At 40.9% G+C, this 19,900-nt stretch overlaps 1 protein-coding gene across 1 annotated transcript in view; it reads right to left on the reverse strand.

Moving 5' to 3' along the window:
* The window catches only part of HERC2 (HECT and RLD domain containing E3 ubiquitin protein ligase 2), a 308,748-nt gene that overhangs the window by 172,075 nt on the left and 116,773 nt on the right, over positions 1-19,900 (reverse strand). The window contains exons 23-31 of the mRNA XM_082245322.1: positions 15,413-15,583; positions 12,901-13,004; positions 10,154-10,304; positions 8,253-8,467; positions 5,172-5,304; positions 4,940-5,067; positions 4,659-4,854; positions 4,408-4,544; positions 1,081-1,254 (exon numbers count right to left, since the gene is read on the reverse strand). Of these exons, the coding sequence (XP_082101448.1) occupies positions 1,081-1,254; positions 4,408-4,544; positions 4,659-4,854; positions 4,940-5,067; positions 5,172-5,304; positions 8,253-8,467; positions 10,154-10,304; positions 12,901-13,004; positions 15,413-15,583 (1,409 nt within the window). The remainder of the gene's footprint in view (positions 1-1,080; positions 1,255-4,407; positions 4,545-4,658; positions 4,855-4,939; positions 5,068-5,171; positions 5,305-8,252; positions 8,468-10,153; positions 10,305-12,900; positions 13,005-15,412; positions 15,584-19,900) is intronic.

Genomic DNA, 19,900 nt, shown 5'->3' on the forward strand with positions numbered 1-19,900 from the left:
CGTCTTGGCAAAATGCCTCCAGGTTGTGCAAAGTATTTGGTCGTTTTGCATAAACTGCACATTTGAGATCTCCCCAGAGTGGCTCGATGATAATAATGTCAGGAGACTGATGGCCACTTCAGAACCTTCACCTTATTTTTGCTGTAATGACTAGAGGGTCAACTTGGCCTTGTGTTTAGGGTCATTGTCGTGCTGGAAAGTAAAAGGAGTGTCTCAGGCGCAGATTTTGAGCAGAAGAATGAAAACTGTCTGCTAGTTTTTCTCATAACATGCTGCATTCATCTTGCCATAATTTTCACAGGATTTCCTTTGCCTTTAGAGCTCACACACCCCCAAAACATCAGTGAACCACCACCATTCTTCAAAGTGGGGATAGCATTCTTGTAGTTATAGGCCTTGCTGACTCCTTTCCAAACATAGCATTTATGGTAGTGACCATAAAGCTCTATTTTGGTCTGATTACAGTGTGCCAGAAGGGGTGAGGTGCATAAAAGTGTTCAAATACCACCAAAAGAAAGCTCTGTTTGTGGGGAAAAAAAAAGATGTCAAATTTAATTTGGGTACAGCATCGCATGACCGCGCAATTGTCCGTTAAAATCACGCAGTGCCGAATTGCTAAATAGGGCCTGGTCATCGAGCAGCCAAATCCTCCGGGGCTAAGGTGGTTAAATTGCTCTTAAACATTACAGCGTACTTCCTGACATGTGACTGTGCCGATGCACTCCAGCTCTGTGGAACATGCCTAACTGCTAGTCCCACAAGATTTCATGAGGTCATTATTGTTCTGCTCACTTTCCTGCTTGCTGAGAGAGAGCCATATCTGAGCACTCACAATGCAAGGATCTCTCTGCTTCATTCGTTCTATGGATCTGTTCTTTCTGCACGCAGATCCTAGTAAATGCCTCTTTTATACTCAAACATAGAAGAAGCCTTTAAAGCACAACTATCGTAACAAATACAGGTTTAGTAAGCTAAATCATAGTACATCACATGAAATGCAGAATGGATAAAATCCAGTACAGGTACAATCTAGACAACTATAAAAACTAATGTACGGAGGGTGGCAGCATGCAGTCATACCTGCTTCAGCAAACACTTCCTCATTTTCTCTACATCCACTGGCTCCTCCTTTAGCGCAAACTCCACAATAGTGCTTAGCAATGCAGACTGGGGATATGAACCCTGCACGTTATGTTTCAGCCATTTGTATTTATGGACACCTGTTACAGAGCTGAGGATGGGCTGCCATTTACCCTGTTGGGAAATAAAATAAAATATTATATATATATATATATATATATATATATATATATATATAGCGAGAGAACATTTTTCCACAGCAAGAACATAAATGCATCATCCGATCATTTTTTTTTTTTTACTAGGGTTTATGTATATTAAAATGTGGGGAATTTTTTCTGACTTGAAATCTGTATGCTTGTTCCACATAAGTGACACGGGAGGGGGGAATTCATCATAATCAGAGCAGCCACAATTTGGAGCAGCTGTGCATGGCAACCAATCAGCTTCTAACTTTAGCTTGTTCAATTAAGCTTTGAAAATGAAATAATGAAGCTGACTGGTTGACATGCACAGCTGTTTTAGTTTTGAAAAATTCCCATCATAGAATTTTAGTCAACTAAAGTCCTATAACCATTATTCCTAAACCCAGCCATACATAGATTGAAACTCGGCCAGTTCAGCAGGGGCCGACCAAATTTTATTTTATGTATGGGGCAGGCTAGTTGTACAAAAGTCAAAAATACTAAATAAAAAAGGGAACCTATAGATGAGTAATCAAAAAGAAACCTCTAGTAATCTACCCACTCATTTATATAGTGGGGCTTTATGGCCAAAACACAATGCATATGAAAGATTGGCAGACAAGTAGAGCTGTCTAAAGAACCACAACTAAGAGCCTCCGGGGAATGGTTACAAAAAAAAACTACCAAGGGCAAGTATAAAAAAAAATGTAACAAACGTTATTAGATACAAAAATATCAATATCAAAAAGGTGGTCTCTATTTACACATTGTTCCCCCATTATTCTATTGCTAGTTTAGTTCTAATTGGGATGACCGAGTTATGTACATATGCGGCCCACTTTTTTTGGTTTAGTTTAGGACAACGTTGTCTTTTTTTATTGGCGATGGTGGGTAGTTCTTGTTTTGAGCCACAAAAAATGTAACAAACTTTATTGGATACAAAAATATCAATATTAAAAAGTATGGATCAAAACAGGAACCACCCACCATCGCCAATAAAAAAAAAAAAAAAAAATTGAAGTTTGCCCTTGGTATTTATTTTTGTACCCATTCCCCGGAGGTTCTTCGTTATGGTTCTTTAGGCTTCCATATGGTTGTACAAAAGTCAATCTACCAAAGGAAAATAACTTTTATTCAGCAGGATGTGTCCCTTGTGCCAATTGTTCTTATTTTAGTAGAAATCCTCCCCCGTCTAGCTTGTCTGGTCACAGTCTCTCATCAAGAGAGCCCAACTATACCCGCCCTTTCCTGCCAGCTGCTTCATTCATAGAAGCCGTATAACAGCTTCTATGAAAAACAGAATCTAAGAATGGAGGACGGGTGGATTCATAGCCCCGCCCCCCCACCATTCAGCGCTAGTGTTTATAGAAGCTGTAGTACAGCTTATATGAATAGAGCAGCTGGAAGGAAAGGGTGGGCAAAGCCAGGCTCTCTTGGCGAGAGAGGCTGTGACAGACCCTTATGGGCTCCTTAGCAAGACGGAGGAGGGACACATACTGTACGCAGTTTATGCCCCTTGTGATTATTTTTTTGTTTTTACTTTTGGCTGCACTTTTAGATGGCCAGCAACAGAAGCCCATGATGTTATCTTTCTACAGATCTCACTACCTTTTGTGTTATTGATATGAAGCTTGTAAGTTTGAGGTTGGGTTCCTACTATTGCGAATTGGATGCGGTTAATCCGCATTCAATTTGCATGTCAGGAGATTGCGACAGGCTGTCTTTGGAGCAGGTTCATATAGCTCTGAAGCGGCTCCGGTGCGAATTGCACAGGAGGTCCTGTGCATCTTCTGGTCCGTTTCAGGTCCGAAATCAGCCAAAAATTCAGACTTAAATCGGACCTGAAACGGATAACAGGGATGCACCGACCCCCTGCTGGGAGCCTCTCTGTGCGACAGTGTGAACCCAGCCTTAAGGAGAAGTTTGTTTATTTATTTCAGGTACTTATATAGTGCTGTCAATTTACGTAGCGCTTTTACATATACATTGCACATTCACATCAGTCCCTGCCCTCAAGGAGCTTACAATCTAAGGTCCCTAACTCACATACATACACAGTAGGGCAAAGTGAGACGCGGTACGGTGTTGTAAATTGTGAAAGCTAGCAGGGGGGAGGCCAGTTCGTAACATGTTACATCCTGGGTATGGGTGTAACATGCGAATGGGGATTCTAGAATAAGCCAGCAAAAGCACTGCCACATCAAAGGTCTATGCACACTAGGCAGCTGAAAAAAAAATGGCAGAACCTCTGGCAGAAAAAGCAGCCTGAAAAACTGTAGCGACTCATATTACTAAAGTTTATGCGCGTTCATGGGCATTTGATTATATACGTTTTTTTTTCCCCAAAACATTTTCTTCTATTAATTTTTCACTATAATCAATGTACACTTGAAAACAGCAAATGCTCCTAAATGCTGTTTGGGCATGTCAAGCGTTTTTTCTGACCGAAAGATCCTCTCAAAATGCACTTTAGGTAATATTTATGTTTTTTTTTTGCCTGCAAATTGCTCCTCTGCAAATATGCCTGTAAAATGCCCAAACGTGCATGTATAAATAGGCTAACACAGAGTTGCTTATACAGGCTGAAGAAAAAAACAACAACAAAAGCCTACACAAGCAGCATTTTTGTATGCCCAGTGTGCATGAGGCCTAGGACAGCGGAGAGAAATTTTCTTGGGAGAAGCAGAACATAAGGAAGGACAATGTGCAGGTGCCCAGAAGCTGTTTAGCAAGGTATGACGGCGCCTGCACTGGAACTGACGTCGGGGCCGGTGCAGGCGCAATGATTCCTGTGAGCGATGACGTTCAGCTCCCAGGAATCATTGCATGCCAGGAAGTGAGGACTCGCTGTGGCCGCCGAGGGGAGGAAGAAGGAAGTAAGGTAAGTATATTTTCTTCTATACGAGGTAAGTAAAAAAAAAAAAAAAAATTGCGATTATCCATTTGTTTTTCAGGTGACCCGGAGCGAGAAGATGGAGGCAAGTATAATTTTAGGGTGGAACTCCACTTTAAGGACAAGCTCAAAACAGCCATAAGCCACTACCTATTACCACAAAATATGGAACTTTGCCAAATACTGTATGCCTGTACAAAGAAAAAAAATAAAAACAGGACATAAAAAAAGCACAATCTTTTTACTTACTTTAGGTGACTTAACTGCTATGGGCTTTTTATCCACAGACACAGGACTAGAAGGTAATACAAAGGGCTCTTCTTGTTCACCTTCGTCAATACCAATTTTGGTGTCATCCACATCTGCCGATTCAGATTTTTTAGGCACTAAAAAAAAAATAATTTTACATTCATATACAAAACAATCAAGAGTGCTAGTCAAAAAAAAAAAAAAAAAAAAGAAGGACAATACAGCACTAAAGTTTTTGGTTACACATTTACCTTTCTTTTTTCGCTTTTCTCGAATGATCCTTTGCACTATTCTCCTCCAGCGAGGTACAGAGCTGAGAAGCTTTAGCTTGGATACATTAGACAAGTCACTACAGACAGCAGGCCGCAGTTCGTTGAAGAGAAACCTAAGGCGTTCTATGACAGGGGCACACACTTCCTTATAGGAACGTCCTTGTTCCTGATGTGTCTAAGAGTAAACATTAAAATGCACCTCATCATAAAAATGTTCAATGCGATTCATTTACTCTAGAAGTTGGACATGTAGCACTAACCTTTATGAGTGAACACTTGGCTTGGTAAACCACACGACAGACGTCAACCACTGACTTTGGCAATGACTTGTGTTTGACCTGATCCACATTCAAAGCACCATGATGAACCATTGACAGAGCAATATTACCTACAAAGGTGAAACAGAATATTATTTCCGGCAGAACTGCTTAAAATTAAACTTTGAAATATGATGTAAACATTGGTTTCCAGCGATAACATAGGCCTACACACCTAAATCTTCATGTTTCAGTAGACAACAGAGTAGCAAACGGCCAACTTCTTCCACTGGATGTTCAGGGGGAAAGGTAATTGGAGTGGTCAGATGGCATTGCTTACAATACCGCTCAATCTGACACAGAAAGTCCTGAAAACACAAAGCACAGCACAGCTATTTTGACTCGTATATATCAAAAGGTGTAATAAATACAAACAAGCTTCCCATGCCTAAAAGAAAAACCTTGCTGACAGTGCATTGCTACTAAAGTGGACTAGTGTAAATTCCTATTATAATGCATTTCTTCCTTCCTAGCACAGCCTGCTCAGATTATTGTTCCAGTGAAGTGGATATGGCCATGAGAGTGGTCACATGATCAAGTGGTTCTAATATGCCTGGACATTTTTTACCTTAATGACTTCCCTGCATTAAAGTAAAAGATCCCCAAGTGTTTGTATCGCCCACTCACCTCCCTTTATACTTACCTGAGCCCAATCTTGACCCAACGCTGTGCCCATCTGCAGCTGCTCTTCTACCCTCCCTCTCTTCTCACAGGAGACTCAGCAGCAGCAGGAGCCATTGTCTCCTGCTGCTGTTAATCATATCTTGTGAAGAGGAATCAGGGGGTAGGCAAACCCGCAGGTGCGGCCCAAAGGTAAAATGGCTTCCTACAGTGGGGGCACTGAGAAGAGGAGAAGCCTAGAGTGCCAGTAGCTTACCCGAGAAGGTGATCGGGTGGCTCTGTAGAAAAACCAGACCCAGCAGGTAAGAATAGCATGATTTTTTATTTAACTACTTGCCTATTGTGAACTTTCACCCCCCTTCCTGCCCAGGGCAATTTTCAGCTTTCAGTGCTGTCACACGTTTTTGAGACCAATAGAGCCTTTGTTTAGTGGTATTTAATTACCACTGAGTTTTTTATTTTTTGCTAAAACTAAAAAAAAGACCGAAGATTTTGAAAAAAAAAAAAAAAAAAAAAAAAGAAAAAAACTTTTTTTAGTTAAAAATTTTTGCAAATAAGTAATTTTTCTTCTTCACTGATGGGGGCTGATTAGGCGGCACTGATGGACACTGATTGGCACTGATGGGCCTGGGGATGATCAGTGCCCTGTTTATAACTGTAAATGTCCCCTGTCACAGGATAGCTGGTTATCGGCTTTCCTTTCCTCAGAGAGTGACAGAGCTGAGGAAAGGAAATGCTGATTACTGGCATTTGTTTACATGATGAGCTGCGATTGGACACAACTGATCACATGTAAAGGGCCGTTGTGATTGGCCCTTTTACCTCGATCTGTGATCACCTGGGTCCGACGCACTCCCAGAAGTGGACAACCTCACTGTAGCAGTCGTCGACTATAGGGCGGGGTTGGCAAGTGGTGTAAATGAAAAAAAAAAAAAACCTCTACAATCAGAGAATTACAGCAAGACAAGGTTTGAAGAAACATGAGGTGACTGAATCAGCAGGAGCTGCAAATCCCAAGATTGGGATTTGGAAAAAAAACGGAGATGTGAGCAAAATTGTTGAAGGAATTTTGCACTTTTCAGAGCTTGAGATGGAAATTGTAAACTGTGTACAAAGATTGCTCAACAGAATAGCATTTGATTATTTTGTCAGTGTAAGCTGTATGTAAATAAATTAGACGGTTTTTGACGTAGTTTTAAAAATAAGTCCATTCATCATGATCAACATTTATATATTAGTCTACAGATGGCCAACCTTAGAACCTCATTACAATACAACAACCAGAATATACTTATGTGTCTACTTATAAAGCAGGGGCTTGTCCTGTGTCAAAGTCATGTGACTGGCCTCGAATCACTTTACTGCCTCCAATCTGCTTTACACAAAGCAAGTACTAGAGGACACCGAAATGTTATGTGCTCTCTGCTATAACCACTCGCTGACCACGCACTGTAGTTTTAATGCTACAGTGCGGGCTGGCTGCGGAGAATCACACACACACACACACACACACACACACACACATACATACCTGTGATTCTGCATTTCTGGGTAATAGGGGCACGCACCTGCCAGCCGTGCTGTCACTGGCTCCAGCACATGCCGCACAGCAGTTCCCAGCCAATATAATTTATGGCTGGGACGTGGCGAATGTTGGAGCAAGTGACAAGAGAGCTTTTTGTGTATGTAGACGACACAAAGGTCTCTTCTGACAGTGGCAATGTGCTGGGTTTTGTTTCCCTGCAAATCAGGGAATAAAAATCAGCAGACTGGTTAGTAAAACCAGCACACATTACACGTAGCAAACATTGTTAGGAACACGTTTAACCCTTTGATTGCCCCAGATGTTAACCCCTACCCAGCCAGTGTGATTAGTACAGTGTGAGTGGATATTATTAGCACTAATCACTGGATTCGTTTTACTGGTGATGTCAGTGAAAGTTAGTTCCCCCCATCGTCAGTTAGTGTCATATAGCCCGCTGCCCCGCTATAAAAATCGCTGATCAGCGCCATTACTAGTACAAAAACAAAAATATATAAAAATTCCAGTATATAGCTCAGTTTGTAGGCACTATAACTTTCACACAAACCAAATCAATATACACTTATTGGGATTTTTTTTCCCAAAGACATGTAGCAAAATACATTTTGGCCAAATGTATGAAGAAATTAGATTTTCAAAATATTTTTTATTGGATATGTTCTATAATCAGAAAGTAAAAACTTTTTTTCAAAATGTATGCCATTTTTCATTTATAGTGCAAAAAATAAAAAACCCTGTAGTGAACAAATACCACCAAAAGAAAGCTCTATTTGTGGAAAAAAAAATGACATATAGTTTGTTTGCGTACAGCATTGCATGATCACACAAATCGTCAGCTGCGCAGTGCCGAATAGCAAAAAATGGCCTGGTCGTGAAGGTGGTAAAACCTTCCAGAGCTGAAGTGGATAAATAGGACCCTTTAGGGGTTTAATCAAGAGCTGTAAAAAAAATATATAAGATCAGCTCTACCAATTACAAATTATATTTAAATGCAAGTCTACCCAACAATAAAAAAATATAGCCTGGATCAATGAAAAAGGACCAGAGGTAACAGTATAACATATACCATATTTACATCTCGAAAGATCTCACCTTGACATTGTGGTCCTGGGTATTATTGTCAGCTATGGCCTGCAGAAAAGGCTGGGAATGATCACTCATGGAGAGGCGATGGGCATACAGCTTTGATTTGTTGGGTGTTGTGTTTCCTGGGGAGCTGCAATGGTCCTCATCTTTTTCCTCATTGTAACTGTAATGAATCTGACTGGTTTGAAGGCCCCCAGAAAATATAGAAGATTTGAGCCACCCTAGATGAGAAAAAAAAAATGAAATCCATTAGCCTTAATTAGGCTCGGTTCACGCTAGTGCGACTCCAAAGTCACACAAATTTACACTCTCCGGGAATTCAAGTCGCAAGAAAGCCAGTAGTGCAGGAACCTTCTCAGTGTCTCTGCGACTTTAAGGGGCCTTAAAAAGCATGTATCCTTTTGTAACGTTTACTAAATACCACTTGGTGTAGGTCACTTCATATCAGATATTCCTTGAAATGATAACATTTATTACGAGTACCCCTTTATGGTATCCTATCTTCCAAAGAATAAACCAAATTTAAGAGTGCATTCCCTCCTGCAAATTAACTCGACACCAATTACGGTACATATCCTGCATATCGGTTATGCTAAATTGTTAATGTCCAATAGTAGCTTTTAAAACACTTGTTCTCCATCTTTGGTTAATAGCTGTGGTGGCAATTCTAATGGTTTAGTGTAATACTTTTGATTTTACTAGCAAGTTTATTTCAAGTCTGGAATTGAAGTTGGCTGTACATTATCTACAAAACTCATACTAACTGATACTAATTACAAAATACTGAGGGTGCATTTACACCTGGTCCCCAGGCAATGACCGGCAGCCACATTAAAGCAATAGGGGGTTGCTGGTTCCCGCAGCTAAATCGCAGCCACTCACTCATACAGTGATCATATGCGAGTAATGGGCCTTGGGCGAAGGCAGTTTGTTTCCAGGGCCGATCACTTCTGTGACTGCTGCATGAGTGATTACATGCAAATGGCCATGATTAGCTGACTGAGCAAAATGTTACAGAATATAAAGACACACTATAATTAGTATTTTTTTTATTATTATTTCAAGCTAATACTGCCAGAAACAAACCTTGTTTGCAGAAACTCAATACCAACCCTGTGCCCCTAACATTCTTATCATTTAAATGTAAAAATTACTCTGGAGGACAACTGGTTGCATAAAGGAATGGGCTCTTAAAGCGGTAATAAACCCAACATGAAAAATGTAATATATTGCAGCCTACCAACCAGTAGAAGGGGTGGCTACATTCGTTTTTTTTTTTTTTTTTTTTTGCTAGGCTTTTTTCCCCCGTTTTCACCTAGTGATCTGGCTACACCTTCAATAAGAGTGCTTCCACTCTGGGTGAAGGGGCACAGGGGTCAGTCTATGGGGAGGGGCGTGTTAGATGTACTAGCAGATTTAAATACGCCAACAAAATGAAGCCAAACTCCAGCTAACACTGGAGTTACACAAGCAGTTACAGCACATTTTTAGCTCAGCGAACATTTACGGCCCAAATGTGTGCTGCGGCAATGTGACTTCCGTGCGCATGCGTGGGAGTGACATCATTGAGACCTGATCTAACGCATGGTTGAAGGCACTGGACCTGGAAGACGGGGCAAAGATGGAAGTGTCGGGAACACAACAAATCAATTCCACCACAGCGCTGGAGGACACCATATGACAGGCAAGTCTGCCATAATGTACCAATATGCTGTGCATAATAGCACACTATTGCATAACCCACCTGGGGGGCTCTAAAGAACAAAATGTTATAGCAGACTTTTCTTCCGCTTTAAGAATTGGTAAGCTGCAATATAATAAATGTTTGCTTTTGGGTTTAATACTGCTTTAAGTCCAATGTTATACACCACAGCTATACATTATATAACATAGTAAATCTTTCTTACTGGCACACTCAACCTCCACAGGAGATAATGGAGTACTTAATGAGAGATAAGATGCATGAAGGCCAAGCAGCAAGCCCAGGTTTCTTTCAGTGTCAATGAGCGGAGAAGACAAGCTGCCGATATCTGGGGCTGTAATAACTTCCTGATCAGGCTGTAAAAACAAGTAAACAAAACAAAAAAAAATGAATTATTGAAAAGACATGATTAGCAAGCAACTAAAAAAGTCTAGCAGCAAGAAAAAAAAAAAAAAAAAATATATATATATATATATATATATATATATATATATATATATATATATATATATATATATATATATATATATATATATATATATATATATATATATATTTGGGGTTGTATGTGTAGCGTCCACTATCAGGTACAGTCCACACCAATCAGTTTCAAACGAAACCAAAGGGTTTCCCCTCGCAGGGGGTTTTCACCATCAGCACCAATGGTACATTCAGCCTAGAAATCCCCGGGCTCCTGGGCCTAAAGTGGACTTTTCTAAACAAGGAGGAAACTGACAAGCCAGTTTCCTCCCAATTAAGCAAACCCACTGGAGTCCCTTGACCTGCCCGGTTGAGAATCTTCTAGCACCCTGGAGGGGTACCACACTCAAGATATTTTATATATATATATTTTGACCCAACTTCTCAAATGGATCACAGGAGTGCACATTGTTCTGCACTCCTGTGATCAGTTTTTAGCTGCGGATGGCTGGTCCAGGGTCTGGGAAGATTCTGACTGTAAACGGAGCCACTGGGAGACTGAACCAACCGCTCCTACCCCCTCCACAGCCCAGTGCTCCAGTGAGCGCTGGAGGGGCACAGCAGAGAGTCACCAGCTCTCTGCTCAGTGAAGACCAAGAACTGATCGATTAGGGATATTTGATCGCTCAGTTTTTGGTCTTAGATGCTGCATCCACCTGGGTATGTGTGTTTTTTACATCCTGAAAAGTTACTCTAAAAATTAGTATGCAATGAAAGGGCTTGCCTGACCAAATACAAATTGATTGGAAAGTCCAACATAGATAGATAGATCTAAGGTTGATTTTACTGAGATTGTATAGTCATATTGGAATGTACACGGTGAACCAAGTGCCTCCTGTACTTAGCATGTCCCTGGTAAAGCATCCCACATCTCCTCATGTTCCTAGCACAACGCTTCATAAAATCAGCAGGTCTGACTCAGTACTCACAATGTCCCTGTTAGAATATCATCCATATTGGAAGCATGATGTATAAGTAATGGGCATGTGTGGATGTTACAAAGGGAGCTATTCCCTATGCATAGTTTACATTCCTCTAAAAAAATTAAGTGGCATGACTAACGTTTATTATAGATAAAATGTATAGTGTGCTGTATGTGTACATGCAATATTAGGTGGGAACCATAACGCTGAAAAAAATATAATGAATCCTTCACGCAAAGGTTTCAGAAAAAAAAAAAAAGGAACTGGTTTGCCGCTGCTTTAAATAGTATGTGAACTCATGTACCATTTGGGAAGTTTATCAAGTCCAATTGCAAACAACTGTAGTGTATATAAATAGCGCAGATGGTGAAAGAGGCCACGCCTCTTAACGCCCTGGTGACAAAACGAGTAGGAGCGGGGACTTTAAGGAATACATTAAATCTGCCTAGAGGAATGCACGCTGGCTCCAGGGAGCTATGGAGTAGCAGCAGCCATTTTGTAAGTCGGTAGATTATTTTAGGCGCCAGGAATGGGCACCCTCTTTGTGAGTGGACATTTATACATATTTTTTACCTTTTGGGCTTTATTAACTAATTAGAGTTATGCTATGATGTTCTCCATTGTCTTTTTCCTTTTCTGAGTTATACGGAGCCGTGGATCCATTGATCTTGGTTGGTCATGCAGCAGTAATTTGAAGCCTGGTTAACCCACCTTAGTATATACTTGGGGTCCATATCCGCGGTTGAGTGCATACCCTGGTGGGGGCACAGATGGTGAATTGAAGTGGAGTATATGTGGATGCACAGAGCACTTTTTGAAGGTATTTTAATAAGGATAGAGGCAGCTGCACAGTCACAATTGGGACTTTACATATGTTTGATGGATTTTTATGCACTTTATTGACCTACTTTTTGCACTTTAACATTTAATGCACTTTACTTGCACTGGAAGCACTTTTCTTTGTATTAATTGTAAGTAGTGATTTTCTGCACATATTGTAGCACTTTGAACACAGAAAAGATAAGCGCAGATAATTCACCATAGGGGTGAAGCTGCTCAGTCCGATGAACATTCTCAGAATTGTGTGTATTTCAGAAATATCAAACAGCATTAAAGATGGAAGGCACCTGCAGGTTCCCATTTTAACCAGGAGAGTAGGCTGTAAGTGTATAGCCTAGTGCTCCTGGTGTTCTCAAAACGTAATACTTACTATTTGTATAAAAAGTGTCCATCAAACAGCAATTCTCACAAATTATACATTCAATTATTTTTCACCAAGAGAGTATGTTTTTCTGGAAGACTTAATTTGTCATGAAAAAAAAAAAAAAAAAAAAACTGGTCCCATATGAAATATTCAGTGTAATTTTTCATATTTATCTTACTAAAAAGAAAAAGCGTAAAATGTATTTTTCAGGATAAAAACAAAGAAAAATATAAAAGGCTGATTTTAAGAAGGAGTTCAAAGCAGATTTCCATTCACACTGAAATCCCTTACTGTTGAATCAAGAATTATTTCCTTCAATAGTTCCAATTACTTTGGCTTGCTTACCTCCATGTAGTGACCCACGCAGTAGGCATTCATGGACTCTCTGGTGTCATCAAACTGCAAGGCAGCCTCAAGAGCAACCAAAGGATCCGCACAAGCAAAGTGAGCTAGTAGAGAACATAGAAAATATCAACTAAAACCCGCAGTGATATATAGTGTGCATTTATTATGAAAAAAATATAATTCTATGTGTATTGCATTAGGCATACAGGTACGTGTGATGTGATGTACAAACGCTCATGTAGTAAGCAACCACAGATGAACGATCACGATCTGGCCACTTACAATCTTTTTGTAAACAAGTACACTTGGATCATTTCACTCATTTTAGGACTATGGAGGAAGGAAAATAGTAAAACATACCCAGAACTAGTTTTTCTCAAGAAAAGCAAAAACAATCTCCCCCCCCCCCCCCAAAAATTAAGACTAATTGCTAATTCCACAAAGATAAACTCAGATAAAGATATCCAGAGAGTCTGGTTAGATTTGGTATCTATCCTCATGCAATGTGAATTAGCAAATTTAAATGCATTAAAGACAATTATGTCACATCTAGATGTTCCTTCTGGTATAGTCCATATGGCAGCTTGTGCTTTGCATAGGAGAGCGGTGAATTCACTTACTGGTAAAATATTTATGTATATTGCAAATGCTTCAAATGTCTTTTAACCACTTGCTGACCGCCCTAAAGCATGGTTTTACTGCTACAAGACTGCAGCTGTGCTTTGGATCATGTATATTTACGTGATCCTCCACTTCTGCCTGCAGGGGGTGCAAGCGCCATCAGCGGGCCGCTTCTGCTGCGATTATTCACAGAAGCCGATCTGTTGGTGCCAGGCACCCAAAATCCATCGTGGGCACCCGCTGATCTTTGGGAAGAGACTCAGAACAGAGCTCTGTTTATGCAAACCAGGCAGAGTTCCACTCTGAACGGGAGATAAGGGGGGATGTTGAGATGGCAACAGTTAACCCTTTGATCACCCTAAATGTTTAACCCCTTCCCAGCCAGCATCATTAGTAGAGTGACAGTGCAATTATTTAGCACTGATCACCGTATTAGTGTCACTGGTCCTGGCAAATTGTCAAAAGTGTCAGTGCCCGATTGTACGCCACAATATTGCAGTCCCGCCACAAGCCGCTGATCACCGCCATTACTAGTACAAAAATAAATAAATAGAAATTCCATAAATATATACCATAGTTTGTAGACGCTATAACGTTTGCGTAAACCAATTAATATACACCTATTGGGAATTTTGTTTACCAAAAACTTGTAGCAGAATACATATTGGCCTAAATTTATGAACAAATTTTTTTCATTTTTTATTGGATATGTTTTATAGCAGAAAGTAAAACATGTATTTTCAAAATGGTCTTTTTTTGTTTATAGCACAAAAAATAAATGCAGTGGTTGATCAAAAAGCACCAAAAGAAAGCTCTATTTGTGGGGGAAAAAAAGTGACAGAAATTTTTTTGGGGGACAGCGTTGCATGGCAGCGCAATTCAATTAAAGTTAAGCAGTGCTGTATCATAAAAAGTGGCCGGGTCACTCCCCTGTCCTTTACAGACTGGCTTAGGGCAGTCAACTCCACTCTACCCTATAAAAAACTGATCTATGCACACCGAGGCTGCCCTACCAAATATAATAAGATTTGGGATAGGTGGGTCTAGGCCCCAGAGACGTGTGTCTAAGTTGCCTAAATTGTCTACATTGCCTAGGACATGTATTGACTGTATTGTGCATTTCCTACCGTCTGTCACCGGTTACTACATCTTGAGGCCCCCTGAGGCCATGGACTACCTCTTGCCCGAGACTAGTATTGGTCCCTATTCCTGGACGATTGGTGCTCATATCTCCTGCCCTCACGTCGTAGACATGTCATTGTGCTGCGCTTCTTACCTGCTGACGCTGGTCTCACACTGATGTATGCTAGAGATGTGGTGTTTTATGTATATTGCTTTTTTTTTATGTAAGCACTCACGTTCCTTGTTCAAGTGTTCATTACTTTTTTTAATAAAGACTACTGTTTAATTGAAAAAAAAAAAAAAAAGTGGCCAGGTCATGAAGGGGAGTAAATCTTTCAGAAGTCAAGTGGGTAATTAGACCAGCAGATGTAATCAAATCAATTCAAGCAGACAATGTGGTCTGATGTTGCCTAAAAGGAGATTCTGTCTAGGAATATCTTAAAGGATAAGTTCACCTTTCATAACATGTTATACTTGTATTTAAGTATATTTAACATGTTACTAAATCTGCAACCCCCGCTGTGACAGCAGGCGGGGAATCCTCTCCTCACACCTGCTGTCGCAATACACATGCATAGGCTTATATGATAAACATACAATGTAGAGGCTATTCCAGATTATTAAAAAGCTTGTCAACAGTAAGAGAACTTTTGCACCATGTAAATGAAATTGTATACTTTTTAGATAATGGCGATTTCCTAAAATTTGTCTACTTGTCAAATGAATGACTAAAACAAAAGTAAAGCATACTTTAAAAAGTAATTCATACCTAGTATGGTATTAGCATGAAGTGACTGTGCCTGAAAGTCCTCGATGTCATACACTTTCCCATCTATTACAGTCCAGAAACCTCCATCCTTATTGTGATTTTCCAAATCTGCTTTACGTATCAGGGTTACTTCTTCATTATTCCTTGAGCTCTGACCAGCAAAAAATGAACCTTTAAGTTAAAAAAAAAAAATAAAAAAAAAAGAATTTGAAAATAGTTAAACACGGTTCAGCATATACTAGAGAATGTACAAAGTGTAACCACGCTGCGTGACTTAAAGTGGAGTTCCAGCTTATTTCGCAACTTTAGTGATTGCTGCAGTGCTCGCTATGCTGATCAACAATTGGGCATTTTCAGGGGTCCCTTACCTTATTTTCAGGGCATTTTTGATTGTACTTCTTCCTTCCTTCCCCCACCCCCCCCCCTCTGTGTCTGTGGCCACCTACATCACTTTCACCTTTGCATTGCATCCTGGGAGCTGTTTGTTATCACTCCCAAGAGGCTGGAATCAGGAAGAACTCCCAGAACACTCCCTGGAATCAGGAAGAAGGACACAGCAGATTACACTGCGGCTTCAGATGCCCACATCCAAGATGGCCGTGCCCAGACAGTGTTTTTAAAAGTAAGATATTGACTAAAATCCAATACTGTACACCTTGGTAAGTATGAGAATAGCGGTTCTATAAAGGGCGATGGATTAGTATTATAGGGGTATTTTTAGTTAAAAAAGGTATTTGAGGCCGGAACTCCGCTTTAATAAATCTCCCTAAAAAGAACTGAATAAATAAATGCTAAAATCCCATGATCAAGATGTTGTGAACTCAAAAACCTCTGATGACGGCTTGATGCTGAAAAGTGTAGGGCGTGGCTTGGATTGTGACGTCACCCCGCACAGCCTGTGTGCTCATGGTTGGGACCAACAGTGCCCACTGAGATTAAAGTGGGAGTAAACTTAAGGCTTACTTATAGATACTGTCAGGGCTTTTTTTTTTTTTCCCCCCACAGAGAACAGGTGCAGGAACCCAACTCACACAGCTGAAATCCGCAAAACCAGAAGGAAGACCGGGAGAAGATAGAAGCGCCTTCAGCGGTGACCGCTCGCCACTGGAGGGCTTAATTCTAAGGGGAGTTTCACATAATGTGCTAGTATGCATCCCACTCACCACTGGAGGACTTTGTTCTAAGGCAAGTTTCACATAATGTGCTAGTAGGCAGTGCATACTAGCACATTATGACATTGGCTTGCAGGTTTAAAAAAAAAAAAAAAAAGCCAGCGGTTTACTACCGCTTTAAGCATTGATTCCTTAGTGTTGAGCTTTCCTTTAGATTTACCCTCAACTTTGTAGTGCAAGGGCCTGCCTGAATGCATATAAATTGAAAGTGCTTAGGTTTGACTTTATATTCTATGGTTTTGGGAAATCTAAAGGAAAATTGTATTGTATATACCTACTGTAAATGCATTACTTATGGATATTTATTACATTTGAAGCGTTCCTACACTATGAGCACTTCTCTTTTCCCCTTTATACACGTGAGAGATGATGGTGGGACTGGACGATGAGGATTAACCCAGTGGTGTATTTAGGTTTTGTGCTGCCCTAGGCCTGACTAAACTTGTGCATCCCCTAATTTAAATATGATCCACCCCTTCCTGTAAAGGCCACACCCCTTCCTGTTTCTGAACCGTTCTGTCATCTGTAAACCACAGACCAAAACCATAGTGTATCAGTGCCCATCAGCGTAGCCTCATCAGTTCCTATAAGTTCAGCCTCATCAGTGCCCATAAGTGCAGCCTCATCAGTGCCGCCTCATTACTGTCCATCAGTGCAGCCTCATCAGTGTCCATTAGTACAGCCTAAGATATTTGGACTTTGGTGTTTGCTGCCACTGATTGTAATTATAGGATTATTTCACTTACTTGTATAATGACTAGGAAGTCCATAGTCATTATACAAATAAGTGAAAAAATCAGTGGCAGCAAACACAAGTCCAAATATCTTATAAGATAGGAGTAATCTTACTAATCCAGTGACATATTGCAATAGAGGTGAGCAGGTCCAAAATATTATTGCAATCATATACAATTAAAAGTCTTAATTGTATATGATGCAATTCAATATGCTCGCTCAAGGACAAGGATGTTTAAAGAAATTAAATTATATTATTGACATGATTCCTGCCATACCTGGGGGCGGAGGAGGGTAGGCGGAACATTAGGCTGCAGTGCCACACTTATCTTCGGTGGCCATCAGGCCAGTTGTATTAAGTGTGGTAGGCAGCCTGCGGTCTGTCCCGACTGTCCTCACCCGCCGGTATTATCATACTGGCAGGTAGCAGTGTGGGTGCTAGACTTATTTTCCTCCTGGACCCTGCCCTTTGGCCCAATTCGCCCCATAGGACTGGCACTATACTAAAATTGTAGCGCAAGCCGGCGGGGACCCTTTTTGTGCGGAGTAGGCTTTTTTTTTGTACGGGGTCCAGCCCTTTTGCTGCCCCCCTGCAAAGTGCTGCCCTAGGCTTGTTGGCCTAGGCCAAGATACAGCACTGGATTAACCCGTAATATGCTGAACAGGATTTTTTACCAGGCTGGAGAGTTTGCGTAGGTTTGAACAGTGAGACATTACCATCATTTGTACACAGTACTATTTTGGGTTTTTTGTTATATGGCGAGTACTTTGTGTGCTCGGGAGTGGTCACATGGAGCTGTATGAACACAGAAGAGTGTGGACAGTAATCTGGATTAATTTTTGTGCACCACAGCAAGGGTCGGTCTAAACAATATCTATGAACTGCACATATACACCTAATATGGACTTTTAGGATTCTTTAAGTTTTGTTTGGAGTTTATGAATTTGATATCTGAATCAGCATGTGTATATACTGTATATTTGTCACTGCATTTATATTTATTTACTTATTATGCACTTTGATGGATTTTGAGTTCACAACACCTGGATCATGGGATTTCAGCATTTTTTTGTATAAAAACTTTGGAATTTTTTTTAAAGAGACTGATTAGGTCACACATAGGGGTTGATTTACTAAAATTGGAGAGTGGAAAAAAATGGATTTTTGTAAAATCTTACCGTAAAATCCTTTTCTCTTAGCTCATTGACAGACGTAGTCCTCGGTGATACAGCACCTTCGGGTTATGTTGCCTCCACAGGAGTAGGACTAGACAGGAAATAAAATGCTCTGGCCACACCCTAGGGGCAGTCCCAGAGGGTATATCCTCTCTCTCTCTGCCTCAGCAAATCAGTTATGTCATAAAAGCAGTCTTTAGAGAATTTAACCCAATCCAACTCAAAAAAACAGAGGGGCGGGTACTACGTCTGTCAATGAGCTAAGAGAAAAGGATTTTACGGTAAGATTTTACAAAAATCCATTTTTCTCTATCGCTCATTGACAGACGTAGTCCTCGGTGATACAGCACCTTCGGGAAGTCCCAGAGCAGTATCACAAATGAGGGGTGGGAAAATGGAAATCAAATCCAAATCTAGAAGGCCCAACCGGTGCCAACTAGAAGTTTACAATGCTCATCCTTAATGATGAGACTCAACAAAAAAATTTTCAAACAGAAAAAAACCCTCGAGGTAGACCACCGGTCTCCTCAAATTGCGGCCTGCAAAACCTTGTGGCCAAATGAGGCATCCGCCGATGCCATCACATCAATTTTATAAAATTTTGTAAAGGTATGTACCGACGACCAGGTGGCCGCTTTACATACCTGGACCACTGACGCCTGATGGCGAAAGGCCCAGGAAGTACTGAGCGCTCGAGTGAAGTGCGCCCTAACAGGGAACGGAGGATTCCGACCCTTAATAGAATAAGCCTGTACCACCGTCTGACTGATCCATGTAGATTTGGTCGCGGCAGACACAGGCAACCCCCTTCAAGGGCTATCCGTGATCACAAAAAGTGAGTCCGTCTTGCGAAAACCACTTTAGGAAGGAAGGATGGATTCGGAAGAAGAACCACCTTATCCCTATGAACCACCAGATCTGGGGAACGACAGGATAATGCGGCCAGTTCTGACACCCTGCGTAGAGAAGTAATAGCCACCAAGAAGGCCACCTTCTGGGAATGTAAGCAAGGGAATCTCCCTAATATCTTCAAAGAGAAGTTTCTGAAGAACCGACCACACTAAATTAAGATACCAGGCGGTAAGGGTGCGCGCACTGGCGGAGCCAGATGTCGCACCCCCTGGATGAAATTCCGCACCAAGGAATGATTAGCCAAAGGTTTCTTGAAAGAAGATTGCTAACGCCGAAAACCTGACCCTTGATCGTGCTCAAGGATAGTTTCTGCTCAACCCCTTGTTGCAGACAGACCAAAATTCGGGTCACCGAATAGGTATGTGGGGAAAATCCAATAGATTCACACCATGCAATATAAGACTTCCATGTGCTGGAAGTCGCTTTCCTTGCTTTAACTGGAGGTAGGAATAACTGAAGCTGACACTCCCTTGTCCTTCAGTACCTGGGTCTC

This window comes from Pelophylax lessonae, assembly GCF_965119305.1.
Source record: "Pelophylax lessonae genome assembly, chromosome: 2".
NCBI classification, from domain to species: Eukaryota; Metazoa; Chordata; class Amphibia; order Anura; family Ranidae; genus Pelophylax; species Pelophylax lessonae.